At 42.3% G+C, this 18,755-nt stretch overlaps 1 protein-coding gene across 4 annotated transcripts in view; it reads left to right on the plus strand.

Moving 5' to 3' along the window:
* The window catches only part of mettl5 (methyltransferase 5, N6-adenosine), a 55,526-nt gene that overhangs the window by 21,045 nt on the left and 15,726 nt on the right, over nt 1-18,755 (plus strand). Inside the window, exons 1-2 of one of the 4 annotated variants that reach the window (XM_069935684.1) lie at nt 3,723-3,934; nt 13,791-13,905. In XM_069935684.1, the coding sequence (XP_069791785.1) occupies nt 3,835-3,934; nt 13,791-13,905 (215 nt within the window). In that variant the 5' untranslated portion in view covers nt 3,723-3,834. Of the gene's footprint in view, nt 1-3,722; nt 3,935-13,790; nt 13,906-18,755 lie in introns of those variants that run through there. The other 3 variants (XR_011356783.1, XM_069935682.1, XM_069935683.1) reach the window with 3 other exon arrangements.

Consider the following 18,755-nt stretch of genomic DNA (forward strand, 5'->3'; position numbering starts at 1 on the left):
TTTTACTTTGTTTTAATTTTTATTCTTGTACCTTTGTGTTTTGTGTATTTTTTTAAACTTTTCCGGAGAGGGCTGGAGTTCCCTGACCGGCCACTACTCCATCACGTGACTCCCCCCCCTCATCTAGATCATTAACGTAAATTGTGAACAGCTGGGGTCCCAGTACAGATACCTGTGGCACCCCACTGGCCACTCAGAAAACGAGCCATTTATCCCAACTCTCTGTTTTCTATCTGCCAGCCAGTTCTCAATCCACATCAATACCTTGCCCCCAATCCCATGAGCCTTGATTTTGCATGCCAGTCGTTTATGTGGGACCTTATCGAAAGCCTTTTGGAAGTCCAGGTACACCACATTCACAGGCTCTCCCCCATCTATTTTATCTGTCACCATCTCAAAGAATTCCAATAGATTTGTCAAGCACGATTTACCTTTTGTAAATCCATGTTGACTCTGTCCAATCCCTTCTCTGCTAGTCATATGCTCCGCTATTACATCCTGCCCACTACTGATGTAAGGCTCACCGGCCTATAATTCCCCAGTTTTTCTCTACCCCACTTTTTAAATAGTGGGGTAACATTAGCTACCCTCCAATCCATGGGTACTGATTCTGAGTCTATCGAGTTCTGGAAAATAATTCTTAAAGCATCTGCTATCTGAATGTCCACTTCCTTAAGTACCCTAGGATGTAGATTATCAGGCCCTTGGGATTTATCGGCCTTCAATCCCTTCAATTTCCCCAAGACCATGCCCTTCTAGATATTGATTTCTTTCAGCTCCTCCCTTGCAATAGTTAAACCTTAACTACCCTATCAACCTCTGCAGCCACCTTGAGAGGTCCATGAATTTTGACCCCAAGATCTTTCTGTCTTCCACACTATTAAGAATTCTGCCATAAACTATCTTCTCCACCATCAAGTTTGACCTTCAAAAATGCATCACTTCACACTTCTCCAGCTTGAACTCCGTTTGCCACTTCTCTGCCCAACTCTGCATCCTGTCTATATCCTGTCGCAACCAATGGAAACTTTCTACGCTACCCACAATACCTCCAACCTTCTTGCAAACTTATAATCCACCCTTCTAAATTCAAGATAAATGAAACACTAAGTGGACCTGTAATTTTTTTTTCACCAACTTATCTGCAGTATAGAGGAATACTTCAATGACATTAGGCCTTTTCATCCAGATCTCTCCTCACTAACATGCTGCAATGGTCCTCAATAAATTCTCATCTTCAATTTAACAGCTTTTCATAAATGAAAGAAACTGATAAAGCAGTAATAAATTGCTTCCAATGCAATGGTTCACTTTCAATACTGTTCCAGAATACAGAAATTGAATTTTGTTCTTCCACATATTCTGTCATGTTTTTTTTTCAAAATAAAAATTAGTACATCAAGCTCTCTCCTGCTCCAGTGGTAATAGATAATAATTAACTGCCTATTTCATTTCTATTAAGCAGAAACAATACATTTTAGATCATTAAGATGAACATTTTCCTTCTCTATATACAGTGCTAAAATTACAGCATTTCCTGCAGTTACAGAGGTAGGGACCAAGGGAGGGGAGGGGGGGAGTAGGGACCAAGGGAGGGGAGGGGGGAGTAGGGACCAAGGGAGGGGAGGGGGGGAGTAGGGACCAAGGGAGGGGAGGGGGGGAGTAGGGACCAAGGGAGGGGAGGGGGGGAGTAGGGACCAAGGGAGGGGAGGGGGGGAGTAGGGACCAAGGGAGGGGAGGGGGGGAGTAGGGACCAAGGGAGGGGAGGGGGGGAGTAGGGACCAAGGGAGGGGAGGGGGGGAGTAGGGACCAAGGGAGGGGAGGGGGGGAGTAGGGACCAAGGGAGGGGAGGGGGAGAGTAGGGACCAAGGGAGGGGGGGGGAGAGTATGGACCAAGGGAGGGGGGGGGTGGGAGGGCGGGGGAGTAGGGACCAAGGGAGGGGAGGGGGGAGTAGGGACCAAGGGAGGGGAGGGGGGGAGTAGGGACCAAGGAGGGGAGGGGGGAGTAGGGACCAAGGGAGGGGAGGGGGGAGTAGGACCAAGGGAGGGAGGGGGGAGTAGGGACCAAGGGAGGGGAGGGGGGGGGAGTAGGGACCAAGGGAGGGGAGGGGGGGGGGGAGTAGGGACCAAGGGAGGGGAGGGGGGGGAGTAGGGACCAAGGGAGGGGAGGGGGGGGAGTAGGGACCAAGGGAGGGGAGGGGGGGAGTAGGGACCAAGGGAGGGGAGGGGGGAGTAGGGACCAAGGGAGGGGAGGGGGGGAGTAGGGACCAAGGGAGGGGAGGGGGGGGGAGTAGGGACCAAGGAGGGGGGGGCGAGTAGGGACCAAGGGAGGGGAGGGGGGGGAGTAGGGACCAAGGGAGGGGAGGGGGGGGAGTAGGGACAAGGGAGGGGAGGGGGGAGTAGGGACCAAGGGAGGGGAGGGGGGGAGTAGGGACCAAGGGAGGGGAGGGGGGGGAAGTAGGGACCAAGGGAGGGGAGGGGGGGGAGTAGGGACCAAGGGAGGGGAGGGGGGAGTAGGGACCAAGGGAGGGGGAGGGGGGGAGTAGGGACCAAGGGAGGGGAGGGGGGGGGGAGTAGGGACCAAGGGAGGGGAGGGGGGGGGGAGTAGGGACCAAGGGAGGGGAGGGGGGGGAGTAGGGACCAAGGGAGGGGAGGGGGGGGAGTAGGGACCAAGGGAGGGGAGGGGGGGGAGTAGGGACCAGGGAGGGGAGGGGGGGGAGTAGGGACCAAGGGAGGGGAGGGGGGGAGTAGGGACCAAGGGAGGGGAGGGGGGGAGTAGGGACCAAGGGAGGGGAGGGGGGGGGAGTAGGGACCAAGGGAGGGGAGGGGGGGAGTAGGGACCAAGGGAGGGGAGGGGGGGAGTAGGGACCAAGGGAGGGGAGGGGGGGAGTAGGGACCAAGGGAGGGGAGGGGGGGAGTAGGGACCAAGGGAGGGGAGGGGGGGAGTAGGGACCAAGGGAGGGGAGGGGGGTAGGGACCAAGGTAGGGGAGGGGGGGAGTAGGGACCAAGGGAGGGGAGGGGGGGAGTAGGGACCAAGGGAGGGGAGGGGGGGGAGTAGGGACCAAGGGAGGGGAGGGGGGGAGTAGGGACCAAGGGAGGGGAGGGGGGGGAGTAGGGACCAAGGGAGGGGAGGGGGGGAGTAGGGACTAAGGGAGGGGAGGGGAGGGGGGGAGTAGGGACCAAGGGAGGGGAGGGGAGGAGTAGGGACCAAGGGAGGGGAGGGGAGGGGAGGGGGGAGTAGGGACCAAGGGAGGGGAGGGGAGGGGAGGGGGGTGAGTAGGGACCGGGAGGGGAGGGGAGGGGGGTGAGTAGGGACCGGGAGGGGAGGGGGGGAGTAGGGACTAAGGGAGGGGAGGGGAGGAGTAGGGACCAAGGGAGGGGAGGGGGGAGTAGGGACCAAGGGAGGGGAGGGGGGGAGTAGGGACCAAGGGGGGGAGTAGGGATCAAGGGAAGGGAGGGGACGGGAGGGGGGGAATTTGTGGGAAGGGATGAAAGGACCAAGGGGGGAGCAAAACCTGGGAAAGATAGAGAGGAAATGCCACACCTCCTCCCTCTCCACCTTTCCTGGCCCTAAACAGCCCTCCAAAGTGAAGGAAGATTTGTGAATCGCAGACCTTCTTCCTTCACCCCACTTTCAACGCTGACTTTTGGCCAACACACGAACCGCCTCTTTGAGGCTCTGCTCGTTCAGGAAAATGAACGTCGATTGGGCTTCATCGACCGGTTTCTGACGGAGCAGCGCCACCTGGCGGTTCCCGCGCATTGGCGGGGCCGGGGCCGCTCGCTGCGCTGGGGCTTCGTTCCGGCCCAGGCGGCCGGCGGGCGGGTGGGCCATGAGGTTGAAGGAGCTGGAAAGTTCGCTCCAACGGGTCCAGGGGTTCGAGCGGCCCAAGTTGGTGCTGGAGCAGTATCCGACCAGCCCGCACATCGCAGGTACACGCGTCGTGTCCCCCCCACCCCTCATCCCTTCCCAGCTCTTGATCCAGGGGCTCCCGACCTGAGGCCTCAGCTCTCCGCTGGAAGTTAAAGGCTCAGATCAGCCGCTGTTTCGTGCCGATCGCGGATGATTTCGTGTTAGTATTTACTTCCGAATGCATGTAAAATCCCCGCTTTTGTGGGGGGGGGGGGGGGGGGTGGCGAGAGAGGTCACTGATGACCTGGCCCAAAGCGTCTGCCCATTCACCTCCACCGGAGGAAAAGGCCCAGCAGTTCGTGCCCCGTGGAAAAAGTGGGATGCAGGAAGGAAGTGATCATGTTTAAAAATCAATCTTATTTATCAATCGTTCATTGGAATTGCATTTGTCTCATGTGAGGAAAATTCGGATAGGCTGGGCTTCTTTTCACTGGTCACATATAGAACTGGACAGCACAGAAACGGGGGACTTCAGCCCATCGAGCGACCTAGTGACGAGGGCCAATTGAATAATCTGCAGATGCTGTCGTTGAGTCCACTGAAAGGTTGTGTCCCTTTGTCAGCAATCTGGGATAGACGTATATGCCTGGACACAAAAAGGGGGCGGGGTCGGTGAAGGGGGAGTCAAGTAGCACAAGGAGGTCGAAAAACTCAGCAAGTCTTTATGTAGCAAAGATAAAGATACATAACCAACGTTTCAGGCTTTTTGGTTATGTATCTTTCATTCTTTATCTTTGCTACATTTGTTTGGCCTGCCGTTTCTCCAGCATTGTGCTTTTACTCTAACTATGGGGTCTGCTTTCTTCTTTTCTTTGGCTTGGCTTCGCGGACGAAGATTTCTTTCTTCTTCTTTGGCTTGGCTTCGCGGACGAAGATTTATGGAGGGGGTAAAAAAGTCCACGTCAGCTGCAGGCTCGTTTGTGGCTGACCAGTCCGATGCGGGACAGGCAGACACGATTGCAGCGGTTGCAAGGGAAAATTGGTTGGTTGGGGTTGGGTGTTGGGTTTTTCCTCCTTTGCCTTTTGTCAGTGAGGTGGGCTCTGCGGTCTTCTTCAAAGGAGGCTGCTGCCCGCCAAACTGTGAGGCGCCAAGATGCACGGTTTGAGGCGTTATCAGCCCACTGGCGGTGGTCAATGTGGCAGGCACCAAGAGATTTCTTTAGGCAGTCCTTGTACCTTTTCTTTGGTGCACCTCTGTCACGGTGGCCAGTGGAGAGCTCGCCATATAATACGATCTTGGGAAGGCGATGGTCCTCCATTCTGGAGACGTGACCCATCCAGCGCAGCTGGATCTTCAGCAGCGTGGACTCGATGCTGTCGACCTCTGCCATCTCGAGTACCTCGACGTTAGGGGTGTGACGAAGATTTATGGAGGGGGTAAATGTCCACGTCAGCTGCAGGCTCGTTGGTGGCTGACAAGTCCGATGCGGGACAGGCAGGCACGGTTGCAGGGGAAAATGGGTGGGTTGGGGTTGGGTGTTGGGTTTTTCCTCCTTTGCCTTTTGTCAGTGAGGTGGGCTCTGCGGTCTTCTTCAAAGGAGGTTGCTGCCCGCCGCTGGGAGAGTAAAAGAGAACAAAAGCTGGAAGTGATGGGGGAAGAGGACAAAGGCCTCCACCTGCTTTTCCAGATTCCTGATGAAGGGCTCAGGCCTGAAATTTTGGTTGCCTTTTGCTTCCTATGGATGTTATGTGACCTGCTGAGTCTCTCAAGTTCACGTTTATTTTTCATCAATTGTTCTCTGGTTCATGGTGCAAAACATTGCAAACACACATACATAACACACATACAGACAAACAGTATATATATTAAAATAAAGATTATTACTTGGAGAGTTGTTTTAGCAGTTTAACAGTCATTCACCAATTCACTACTTGTTGGATGAAGCTACTCCTCATGATGGTTCTGGCTCTAATATTTCTGTATCCTTTTCCCAACAGAAGCATCTTACAGATGCTAAGTGGAGGTGGTAGTGGTCCTTGCTGATTTTGCAAGCCCTCTTTAAACAACTATTTTATGATCCTGTGGATTGACTTTTGACCCTATGCACTACACTAACCATACCACATCATGAAGCAGCCAGCCAGGATGTTCTCAATAGAGCTCCTGTAGAAAGTTAATGGAATGATGGCCAGTCGCCTTGCCTGCCTCAGCCTTCTCTGGAGTGCAATAGTTGTGCCTTCCTAACAAGTGAGGAGATGTCGTCTGTCCAGGATAGGTCACAGAAGTGGACTCCAAAGAACATGGTGGTCTCTACTTTCCACTATCGAGCTACTAATGTGTAGAGGAGGGTGGTCATCCCTGGTCCACCTGAGATAGGTGTTCAGATTTCTGGATCATTGGAATTTCTTCTGGGGAAGGTAATGATCTGTACAAAATAGACCGGTTGCACCTGAACTGGAAGGGGACCAATATCCTGGTGGAGAGGTTTATTAGAGCTATTAGGGAGGATTTAAACTAGTTTGGCAGGGGGCTTGGAAGCAAATGTGAGGTAACGTTGCAGTTCTATAAAACTCTGGTTAGACCCACAGTTGGAATATTGTGTTCAGTTCTGGTTGCCTCATTACAGGAAGGATGTGGAAGCTTTAGAGAGGGTGCATAGGAGATTTACCAGGATGTTAGCTGGATTGGAGAAGAAGTCTTGTGAGGCAAGGTTAGCAGAGCTAGGGCTTTTCTCTTTGGAGTGAAGAAGGATGAGAGGTAACTTTTTTTTTAATTTTTTATTTTTCACACCATAAATCACATTAGCCATGATATACACTTTTTCTTTTTCACACATATACAGTGACTTTTTCTGTCAGTTGTATTGCAATGCCTGAAATAAGTATAGTATCCTTGGAAAAATGTTCATTTTAATACAGTTTATCCTTCCTATCAGTGTTAGTGGTAGATCTTTCCAATGCTCTAAATCGTCCTGTAATTTTTTCATTAGTGGATTGTAATTGAGTTTATATAATTGGCCTAGATTTTTGTTTATTTGTACACCTAGGTATCTTATTGCCTGCATTTGCCATCTGAATGGAGATTCCTTCTTAAATTTTGAGAAATCCGCATTATTCATAGGCATTGCTTCACTTTTATTTACGTTTATCTTGTAACCCGACACTTCTCCATATTCCTTCAATTTCTTATATAATTCTTTTATTGATAGTTCTGTTTCTGTTAAGTACACTATAACATCATCCGCAAATAGACTGATTTTATATTCCCTGTCTTTTATTTTTATTCCTTTTATATTATCTATTCTTATCAATTCTGCTAGTGGTTCTATAGCTAGCGCAAACAATAAAGGTGATAGTGGGCATCCTGCCGCGTTGACCTGCTTAAGTTAAATTGCTTTGATACATGTCCATTTACTGTCACTTTCGCTAACGGTCCCTTATATAATGCTTTAATCCAATTAATATACTTCTCCGGTAAACTGAATTTTTGCAATACTTTGAACAAATAATTCCATTCTACTCTGTCGAAGGCCTTCTCTGCGTCTAAAGCAACTGCTACTGTAGGTGCTTTATTTCCTTCTACTGCATGAATTAAGTTAATAAATTTACAAATATTGTCTGTTGTGCGTCTTTTTTTGATAAATCCAGTTTGGTCTAAATTTACCATTTTCGGTACCTGTTCTGCTAATCTGTTTGCTAATAGTTTAGCTATTATCTTATAATCTGTGTTTAGCAAAGATATTGGTCTATATGACGCTGGTGAGAGTGGATCTTTCCCTTGTTTTAGTATTACTGTAATTATTGCTGTTTACATGAATCTGGTAAGTTTTGTGTCTCATCAATCTGGTTGATTACATCCAGGAGGGGCGGTATTAATAAGTCTTTAAATGTTTTGTAGAATTCTATTGGAAATCCATCCTCTCCTGGTGTCTTATTATTTGGTAATTTTTTTATTATCTCTTGTATTTCTACTGTTCCAAATGGTTCTGTTAATTTATTTTGTTCCTCTATTTGTAGTTTTGGTAGTTCAATTTTAGTCAAAAATTCATCTATTTTCCCTTCTTTCCCTTCGTTTTCAGTTTGGTATAATTGTTCATAGAATTCTCTAAAGTTTTCCTTAATTTCTTTTGGATTATATGTAATTTGTTTGTCTTTTTCCCTTGATTCAATACCATTTTCTTAGCTTGCTCTGTCTTAAGCTGCCATGCTAGGATTTTGTGCGTTTTTTCACCTAGTTCATAATATTTCTGTTTTGTCTTCATTATATTCTTCTCTACCTTATATGTTTGTAATGTTTCATATTTTATTTTTTTATCCACCAATTCTCTTCTTTTAGTTGTATCTTCCTTCATTGCTAATTTTTTTTTAAGTTTACTATTTCCCTTTCCAACTGCTCTGTTTCCTGATTATAGTCCTTCTTCATCTTGGTTACATAACTTATTATTTGTCCTCTAATGAATGCTTTCATTGCGTCCCATAGTATAAACTTATCTTCCACTGATTCCGTATTTACTTCAAAATACATTTTTAATTGTTTTTCAATAAATTCTCTAAAATCCTGTCTTTTAAGTAGCATGGGGTTTAATCTCCATCTATACATTCTTGGAGGGATGTCCTCTAGCTTTACTGTCAATATTAAGGGTGAATGGTCCGATAGCATTCTTGCTTTATATTCTGTTTTTCTTACTCTATCCTGCATACTAGCTGATAACAAAAATAGGTCTATTCTTGAGTATGTTTTATGTCTAGCCGAGTAGTATGAGTATTCCTTTTCTTTTGGGTTTTGTTTCCTCCATATATCCAAAAGTTTCATTTCTTGCATTGATTTAATTATAAATTTGGTTACTTTGTTCTTCCTGTTAATTTTTTTCCCCATTTTATCCATATTTGGATCCAAATTCAGGTTGAAATCCCCTCCTATTAGTATGTTCCCTTGCGTATTAGCTACCTTCAAAAAGATATCTTGCATAAACTTTTGATCTTCTTCGTTAGGTGAATATATATTAAGTAGATTCCAAAACTCCGAATATATCTGACATTTTATCATAACATATCTCCCTGCTGGATCTATTATTTCCTCTTCTATTTTAAATGGCACATTTTTACTAATTAATATAGCCACTCCTCTTGCTTTTGAATTATACGATGCTGCTGTTACATGTCCTACCCAATCTCTCTTTAATTTCTTGTGCTCCAATTCAGTTAAGTGTGTTTCTTGGACAAATGCTATATCAATTTTTTCCTTTTTCAGTAAATTTAGTAGTTTCTTCCTTTTAATTTGGTTATGTATTCCATTAATATTTAAAGTCATATAGTTCAGCGTAGCCATTTTATATTTTGTTTATCTTCTCTTTCCGTTTTTCCATCATTACCTTTCCTCCTTTTCCATTTCTGTTTTCTTATTTTCAACTCTTTATAAGACAACATTCCTACAACATCCAACATTTTCCTTATTCTCCTATTTATATCTTTTTTATCCCCAATCTCCCCTTCCCCTCCTGAGTTGTCCTTTATCCCTTGTCGGACAACCACATCTCCCCTCTCCATTTGGATTTGCGAATCCACTCGCAAGCGTCAACTGATTTTGCAGTGACCGCTATTTCCCCCCACCCAGCCCCCCCCAGAAAAGATTTCACTTTTCATATGTCACAAAGGTCACTCTTTTAATTCCCTCCTTATTCTCTCTATTCCATTACCTTCCCTTATTAATTCTGGTCTATACTATCTATATTTTCCTCTAAGTACAGATACATTCATGTATGCTCATTGTCTCTATTCACTCTTATACCTCTTTACCCGCATACATATCAATCGTGATCATTTTTACTCTCATTACCCGTCTTCATCCCTCAGTCTATTTTTGTCTTTACCCACATACATATCAATCGTGATCATTTTTACTCTCATTACCCGTCTTCATCCCTCAGTCTATTTTTGTAATTGTTCTGCAAATTTTCGTGCTTCTTCTGGATCCGAGAATAGTCTGTTTTGTTGTCCTGGAATAAATATTTTCAATACCGCTGGATGCTTTAGTATAAATTTATACCCTTTCTTCCATAAAATCGCCTTTGCTGTATTGAACTCTTTTCTCTTCTTTAGGAGTTCAAAACTTATATCTGGATAAATGAAGATTTTTTGCCCTTTATACTCCAGTGGTTTGTTGCCCTCTCTTACTTTTTCCATTGTCTTCTCTAGTACCTTTTCTCTTGTAGTATATCTTAGGAATTTTACTAAAATAGATCTTGGTTTTTGTTGTGGTTGTGGTTTAGAGGCCAATGCACTATGTGCCCTTTCTATTTCCATTTCTTGCTGTAGTTCTGGACATCCTAGGGTCTTAGGGATCCACTCTTTTATAAACTCCGTCATATTCTTGCCTTCTTCATCTTCCTTAAGGCCCACTATCTTTATGTTATTTCTTCTGTTATAATTTTCCATTATATCTATTTTTTGAGCTAGTAGTTCTTGTGTCTCTTTAGTTTTTTTATTAGATTCCTCCAATTTCTTTTTTAAGTCTTCTACCTCCATTTCTGCTGCTACTACCCGCTCTTCCATCTTGTCCATTTTCTTTCCCATTTCTGTTAAGGTCATATCTATTTTATTCACTTTCTCTTCTGTGTTGTTTATTCTTCTTCTTAAATCATTAAATTCCTGTGTTTGCCATTCTTTAAATGACTCCATGTATCCTCTAACAAGAGAAAGTATATCCTTTACCTTGCCTTTCCCTTCTTCTATTTCACTGTACTCTTCCTCTTCTTCTTCCTCTGGGTTGGCCATCTGTTGTTTCTTTGTTGCCCTTTTCTTCTCTTCTTTCTTGTTTTCATTGTCTTCTGTGGTCTCTTCTTGCTGCAGGTGTTCTGCAGCTGTCGTTGCCGGCTGTGGAGATCGACTCCCCAGCTGGTCCCCCCTCCCGTCGGTGTGTTTTTTTTCATGCGCGGTTGCGCACTTTTACTCGGCTCTGCGAGCCATTTTTGTAGTCCTATTTCTACCGACCTGAGGAAGCGGGCTTCTCTCTCCACAGCGGGCCTCTTCGGACAGGTAAGGCCTTCTCCTTCTTCCTCCGTTGTCTTCTCTTCCTCTCTTCTTACCGTTGATTTTGATTTTTCTTTTTTTGTCGCCATCTTCTTTCCACCTTTATACTCACTTTTCTTTAACTTTTATTTCTGTGCCTTTGTATTTTCTCTTGTTTTTCCCGACTTTTCTGGAGAGGGATGGAGTTCACCGTCCGGCCACTACTCCATCACGTGACTCCTCCCCGGATGAGAGGTAACTTAATAGAGGTCTATGAGAGGCCTCCATGATAGGATGGACAGCCAGGACCTTTTCCCCAGGGCACCAGTAGCAAATACCAGGGGACATCAGTATAAGGTGAGGGAAGGAAAGTTTGAAGGAGACATCAGAGGTAAGTTTTTTTTAAACACAGAGAGTAGTTGGTGCCTGGAATGCATTACCAGGGGTGGTGGTGGAGGCTGGTACAATAGGGACATTTAAAAGATTCTTGGACAGGCACGTGATTCAAGAAAAATAGAGATTATGGGTATGAGGTAGTAAAGGTTTAGATTGTTGAGTAGGTTTATAGAGTTTGGCACCACATCGTGGGCTGAAGGGCCTGTACTGTACTGTGTTGTTCTATGTTCTCTGTTGCAAATGAGGCTAACTACTGATGTGTTATCTGCAAACTCCAGCATGTTTGTGTTGAGCAAACAAAGAACTACTGGAGGAACTCAGCAGCTCAGACAGTATCTGGGTAGAAATGTCAATGGTTTGAGTTGGACTTCATCAATGTTGTTTTCTTTGGGTGGATGTCTAAAATTAGAGGTGGGAAATTTAAAGGAAATCTCTGGGGCAAGATTTTCCCACAGGGTGACAAAACAGACTGCTGAAATCAGGAATAAAAATCAATCTTCAGGAATTCACTCAGTTGAGCAGCATCAGAGGGCTAAAGGCTTTTGAAGGATTTCAACCTGAAATGTTGACAAACCTCACAATTGGCAAGGATGAGTTGGGCTGAAGGGCCCATTTCTATGTTGTACAGTTGGTATGATGTTTGTTAATTATGCCATATGGATCCTCAATATTAGCATATGATCTTTCTGTGGAGGGAAGTTAACTGGAGGTGAATTCCCTTGGAAAGCAGCAGGATTGGCACTTCAGCACCAGATGTTCCAGATGAGGGAAGTAGCCCTGTTATAGGGTTGCCACATCTGAGCACCAGGAAGAGTTAACCACGAAACAAACTCTGTCACCTCTTCCTTTACCTGAAAACACCATCTTGCCCTTGTGGGATGAAACCTTCGGGCTGAAGGGCTGAGTCCAAATGTTTGGGGGAGGGGGGGGTGAGCAATAGAGTCTCTTCATAGAGACCCAGCAATTCAGTGTGTCCCTCTGGTATAGCAATCTTGCTCTGAGTTCCTCAGTTTTATTCTTCAGAGACTGTCCATTGGCTAGAAGAATACCAGGAAGCTGGGGGCCATAGATTCCTCAGCCTCAGTCTTACTTGGGAAACTCCTCCAATGATCACATTTCTGAATTAAGGTACAGCTCATTCCCAATCCCTGCACATTCTAGCAGTTTTGTATCTTCCACTGTTCTTTTAGGTTCTCTGCATCCACCTGTCAATGTCATCGGTTATGGGCCAGCTTTTGGCTGCCTCAGCGCTCCACTTAAACCCCCTTCCCTAAATCCCTTTTTTTTCCACCCAAAGTTTTAAGTCACTCAAATAGCATCATCAAATAACTAAACATTTATAATCTATTGGTTTCTGTTTGTAATATATTCTTACATTTGTCGTACATTAGTTCAACCCAAACAATATTGTGTTACTGATTGGTTCTAGAAATTGGGAGGTGTGTCAAAAATAATCTCAGACTTAATGAGGTACACCTCTGAATGCCTTTATCTCATTTAAAAATAAGTAACTCAATTTGCCAAATGGTAGCTATTACCAAGAATAGTTTACAGCCAAAGATATCCCAGATAAAATCAATGATTGGAAATCGAGATTAATTGGTGAAATAGTCTATCATATTTTTTTTTAAACTACACCGCAACATCTGTGAAAAAAGTGAATTAAAGGTATAGTGGAGTATTAATTTGAATTACATTTGAAAATATGAAGAATCTGCCAATAAAGCACTAAAGTCTAGAGTGCAATGGATTAAGAGTTTAATTGCACAAATTAGTATAGGTCTTGCCACAAAGAGCAATGATTTTGATTCTCTGTCCTGATTCAAAAAGTTGTTCTGAAAGAAATGACAGTGGCTGATCATTTGGGTGAAATAACCCAATCTAAATGAAAATTCAGGAACTCTAAATATAGTTCATAGTAGGAATTATCTTTGCTTACTTGACACAATTCCCAACCTCCCAAAATAAATAACCAAATGTAAACAGATGACTAAGTCAAGAAAATTGTCTGAAGGAAAGTCTTCACAGTTCTCAACATGATTGAACTGAACTCCTGAAATCACACTGATTAATTCATGAGAACAGTAATTACACTTTTTCCACATTATATTCCATTCAGTATGTTCTGACTTGACTAACCATCTTTTATATCTTCCACACTATAATCCCACCCAATTTAATATTATCAACAAATTTGGAAATATGAAATTTGGTCTCATCAGCCAAATCATTGATTTGGCTAAGCAGGGCCTAAGCACCAATCCCTGCAGTATCCCATTAGTCTCAGTCTGTTAACATCAAGAGATCTGTTTTACCCACTGTTTCTTTCAGTCTAGTAACCAATTCTGAATCTATGTTGGATATTACCCCTTTAAAACATATCTTATCTCCTTAATTTCACCACGTTCTGAACTCAGCTATGCAAAAAATTCCATTATTTGTGTTTCATAAACATTATTACCAAAATACATAGTGACTTCATAAATTTTAAGTAGTTTTTGACAGTGAACAATAATCTTCCCTTATTTTTAGCATGTATGCTGTACACAATCCACACAACCTTCGATGACATTGAGAATAAACTGGTTGCTGATCTTGGGTGTGGATGTGGAGTTCTAAGTATCGGAGCAGCTATGCTGAATGCAGGGTAAGTAGATTGTAAAATACTGTGGCAAAGCATTTACCTTTGTATTTGAGTAAAGAAGTTGCATCCTCCTTTGCCAAGTATTATTCAATAGTTCTGTTTATGAGTTAAAACTTTCATCTGTAAGAGCTATCCATAGCTAATGGCCTGCCCAGAAGTCCAATATTTGGCACCTGGAAGAGACTCTTGGCTTCTCTGGCAAGAACCAGAATTGGTTTGATAATGACCAGTGGATAAAAGAACTAAGTAATAGTAAAGGTGTCAGTGTCAGTGCTGTACAGTTGTTCAGCAAAAGGAGATGCAAGGTGCTCCTTACGTACAATAGCCTACAGGATACCCTTGGGCAAGGTGTTGTACCTGTTTAGCCTTCCAATCAGGGTCACGTAAAGCCATAGATTGCAGATGGTGGATGGTTTTTACAAGCAGAATCGACAAATTAAAATTTATGGTTTTAAAAATACTAAAAATGCTGGGTAGAATAATCTGCTGATCAATGGTCTGGGTTACCCATCCAGTACGAACAGTACAACTGGCTGTATAATCATGAACTCAACATCAACCACAGTCTCAGCTCCAAGATGGAGCCTTCACCGAAAATGAAGAGGCAACAACTACAATTCGGTGGGTCAGAGATCATGACGGATGGAGAGAAACCGCCCATGCTGAGCGGCAAGGCACCTGAATGAATAGTAAGGTTCTTCTGGATTGGAAAGTCTCCTGTTTCCTTGAGGGAAAAGAAATAACTGTATAGGTGCATTAGGTCAAAAGTCCATCACTATAATTTTAAAAACTGGTAATGGATGGAGAGCACAGATGGCTCAACAAGCCACAATTAGCTATGACATAAGCAGATTAGATCGAGGAATATTAGTGAACTCATCATGGAAAGGCGGCTTCAGCACCTTCTGGAACGAACAATTCTCGACTGTTTTTCGTGGACAGAAAATCTCATCCTTCAGCAACCATTTTAGGCGACTGCTCACAAGCATAAAAGTCTATCTCAACTCAATAGCAAGTCCTCAAAAATACAAATCCAAAAACTTGGAGGTGAAGAGTTAGTTAAAAGTCCACAACCTCCTGCCTAAATCTGCAAAGGAGAGGATAACATGGGAAACATCAAAAAACTGTCAGACTCTGGTAACTATTGTGTGGGGGGGGGGGGGGAAGGAGGGGGTGGGGGTCTCCCTGCACAGGGAGGATCATCAGTAGTATCTTCCTCAACAGCCTTTTTCTTGAATATTTTATTTATCATTTGCATTTTAACAACTTGAAACAACGTAATACAAAATGATACAATGATTTTTTTCTATTTTCTCCCCAACATCCCTCCCCAAGAAAGAAAAAAAATAAAAGAAAAACACCTTAAATCTATACATTAATCATTATTATCATAATTAATATTTATTAGCTATTTTTTATTAATTATTAGCTGAGCAGTGCAGATAAAGTGTAAGATGTGGATAGACTTTTATCCACGAAATCCATATTCGATTCCCAAATCTTATGAAAACTTCCAATCTGATTCCTTAAACTATAAGTAATTTTTTTTCTTATGGTACACAATTTTACATTTCAGTATTCCATCTATCTATTGTTACAACATTCTCCGTTTTCCACATTATTGCTACACATTTCTTTGCTGTCACTATTGCTATACTCAGAAATTTTTCTTGATATTTATCCAACTTCAATTTTGTATCTACTTCATCTATATTTCCAAATAGAAATATTCTCAGATCTTTTTGTATCTTTATCTTCATAATTTACCCTCGTAATATACTCAAATCCATTCAGAACCCTTCCACTTTTACATAGGACCAAACCAAATGTACAAAAGTCCTTATTTCCTTATTACATCAGAAACACTTATCAGAATAATTAGAATTAAGTCCATCTAATTTATATGGAGTGTAATATATTTGATGTAGAAAATTATATTGAACCATTTGATATCTAACATTAATCGTATTTGTAACACACTCTCGACCCTATTTCCTTTTGGATTTGTATATTTAAATCTCTTTCCCATTATTGCTTTGATTTATACATGTCCTTTTTCCCCCATAGTATCTTGCAATTTTATATACATATTCGTAATAAATTTCTTAATAAATGTATCTGTAATTAAATATTCAAATTGACTTTGTTCTAGAGGTCTCAAATGTGCACCCAATTTCTCTTTTAAATTATTTAAGTTGATAATATGCAAAGATTGTAGTGTTTTGTATGTCATATTTCTCTTGTAATTGTTCAAAAGTTTTTAAAAATCCTGAAAACCCATCTTTTTTCCTCTGTAAACCTTTACTCTACCAACTATCAAATAAAGAATGATTCATAGTTAAAGGGAAGAAGCTGATTTTTGTCTTAACATCATTTGGGGTATTTGATCATTTTTAATTCCTCTCTCCACATGGATATGGATCCCATTCCACATCTTGAATAAATGTTTTAACATCGGTACTTCTATTTTCCTTTTCAACAATTCACAATTCCACTTGTACAAAAATTGCTCTGGGATAATTTCTCCAATTTTATTCATTTCAATCTGAACCCAAGCTGTTTTCTCACCAATTTGATAACAGGAGGACAAAAATCTTAATTGAGCTGCTTTATAATAATTTTTGAAATTTGGTAATCTTAGTCCTCCTTGTTCAAATTTCCAAGTTTAACTTAATTTTTTAATTAATTTTTATTCCTAAATATTTAATTGCTTCTTTTTGCCACTTGAACTTCATTTTTTTTACATTGCATATAATCCATGTCAACCATAGGCATCACTTCACTTTTATCAACATTAACTTTATAACCAGACACTAATCCATACTCTGCTAATCTTACATTTAATTTATTCAACGATATTTCTGGTCTTGTTAAATATACTACAACATCATCCGTAACAAACTAATTTTATAACAGCCTTATTTAAGAGGCAACTTTCCAATCACAGCATAGATTTTGTCCATTCAGAGGCCCAGGGGACATGATCAACAAAAAAAAGAGTCCAACACTGGCCACTATCCATACCCTTCTTTGGTCTCACCAAAGCCTTTGACTACATCATTTAGAAGCGAATATGTTACAGACTCCTGAAATTAATTTGCCCACAGAAATTTGCCTCCATTTTACACAAGCGTCATGATCCCATGCAAGCTGTGATACTGACTGATATCTGCAGCAGATTGATTCTCCATTCAGATCAATATCAAACCCTTTGCAGTAGCAGACAGCTTTTGCATTTATATATGCTTAGTTAGAGGTGGAGTTGTAAGTTAGTATTGTTGTTTTCACTGAAGGTTATAAGAGGATGAAACTGACATAACATTCACAAGAACAAACATCCTTTACTAACCTGCCCTGTTGTACCATATTGACTTAGAATGGTTCAGGTAGGACTGTGGAAAATCTGATTACCTTCCCACCTCTCAGCAATTTACTACTGTCTTCAATGTGTCTGTTCACATTATGGAAAAAGCTTTTGAACATCAAGATTTCAGACATAGCGTGAAGCTCATGATCTACTGGGCAGCAAAGATCTGGCTTTCTTTTATGCTTCTGACACCCAACCTATCTACAACAGAAACCTCAAGGCACAGGAAAAATACCATAAATACTGTCTCTGCAAAATTCTCCACATTCATGGGAAGGATAAATGATCCATTGTTCGTGATATCTCCAAGGCCCACATTGCCATTATTTATGGCCAACACCAGATGTCAGAAATAGATACTATATTCTGACTTCTGTTATGAAAAGTGATCAGGATGACAGAGGAAAATATATAAGGGAAATTTTCGTGAGGAAATGCAATTCCCTACTGATTCCCGGTAATTGCTGAACTGCTTCAAATGGAAAAGGAGCACAGTGGATTGGGAACCTTGAGCACACAGACTGTTCACAAGTTGTCCATCACCTCCTATTTATGAGTTCCAATGATCTCCAGATTACAGATAGTTTTTAAAGTTTATGAAATGCCAGTCATACTTCAACTACTTCTTTGCTGTTGGTCTGTATTTATTTTGCATTCCATTTTATTTAACTCCACTTAACTAACACAGTACTAATGTATATCACATTTGTGAGTGATGGGAGGGAGAGGAAGGGGGCAAGCACGGCAAGAAAATTCTAACCAGAAACTTCAACTTTTGATGTATTATCTATCACTTAAAACAATAATTCCTCATAATTCATTCCTATGTGTTTATAATCTCATCTGCAGTTGTTTTGAATGATAGCAGATTAATGTGTGACAAGAAAATAGCTTACTTGACTGAAAACACATTTGCATGGATTCACTCGAGCACACTTTTTTAAATTAATTTTTTAGATTTGGACACAACAGTCAATCCCACATTAATTGCCCATCCCTAATCGGTGATGGTGAAAGACTGGCAGTACATTTAAATTGGGATGGCATGGAATTTGGAATGAAATCTGCAGGTGATGATGGCGGAGTCATGAGTTTGAACAGTGCTATTACAGTACTCTGGGTGCTAAATATTCATTACTTCCACCTGCTGCTTAATTGGAGATGGTATGTACAGTGAATATTGTTCATCAGGCTGGAGGTAATGAATATTTAGGATGGGAAATAAGGGCAATTTTATTGAAATTAGCAACAAATTGACTACATATCAAATCTCATTTATAAAAATAGCACTGGTGGTAGCAAAAAATGTATTGCAATCATTTGGAAGTCTGACTCCCCTCTACTCAGCACAATGGACTGCAGAAATGAACAGCTATATACCTATGGAAAAAAAAATCACAGTTTAAAGAATATGATACTTTTGTAAAGATCTGGCAGCCATACTAGACCACTGTCTTGGGTAAACTTATACCTCTCATTTTGTTCA

Source organism: Narcine bancroftii, chromosome 4 (genome assembly GCF_036971445.1).
Source record: "Narcine bancroftii isolate sNarBan1 chromosome 4, sNarBan1.hap1, whole genome shotgun sequence".
Classification (NCBI taxonomy): Eukaryota; Metazoa; Chordata; class Chondrichthyes; order Torpediniformes; family Narcinidae; genus Narcine; species Narcine bancroftii.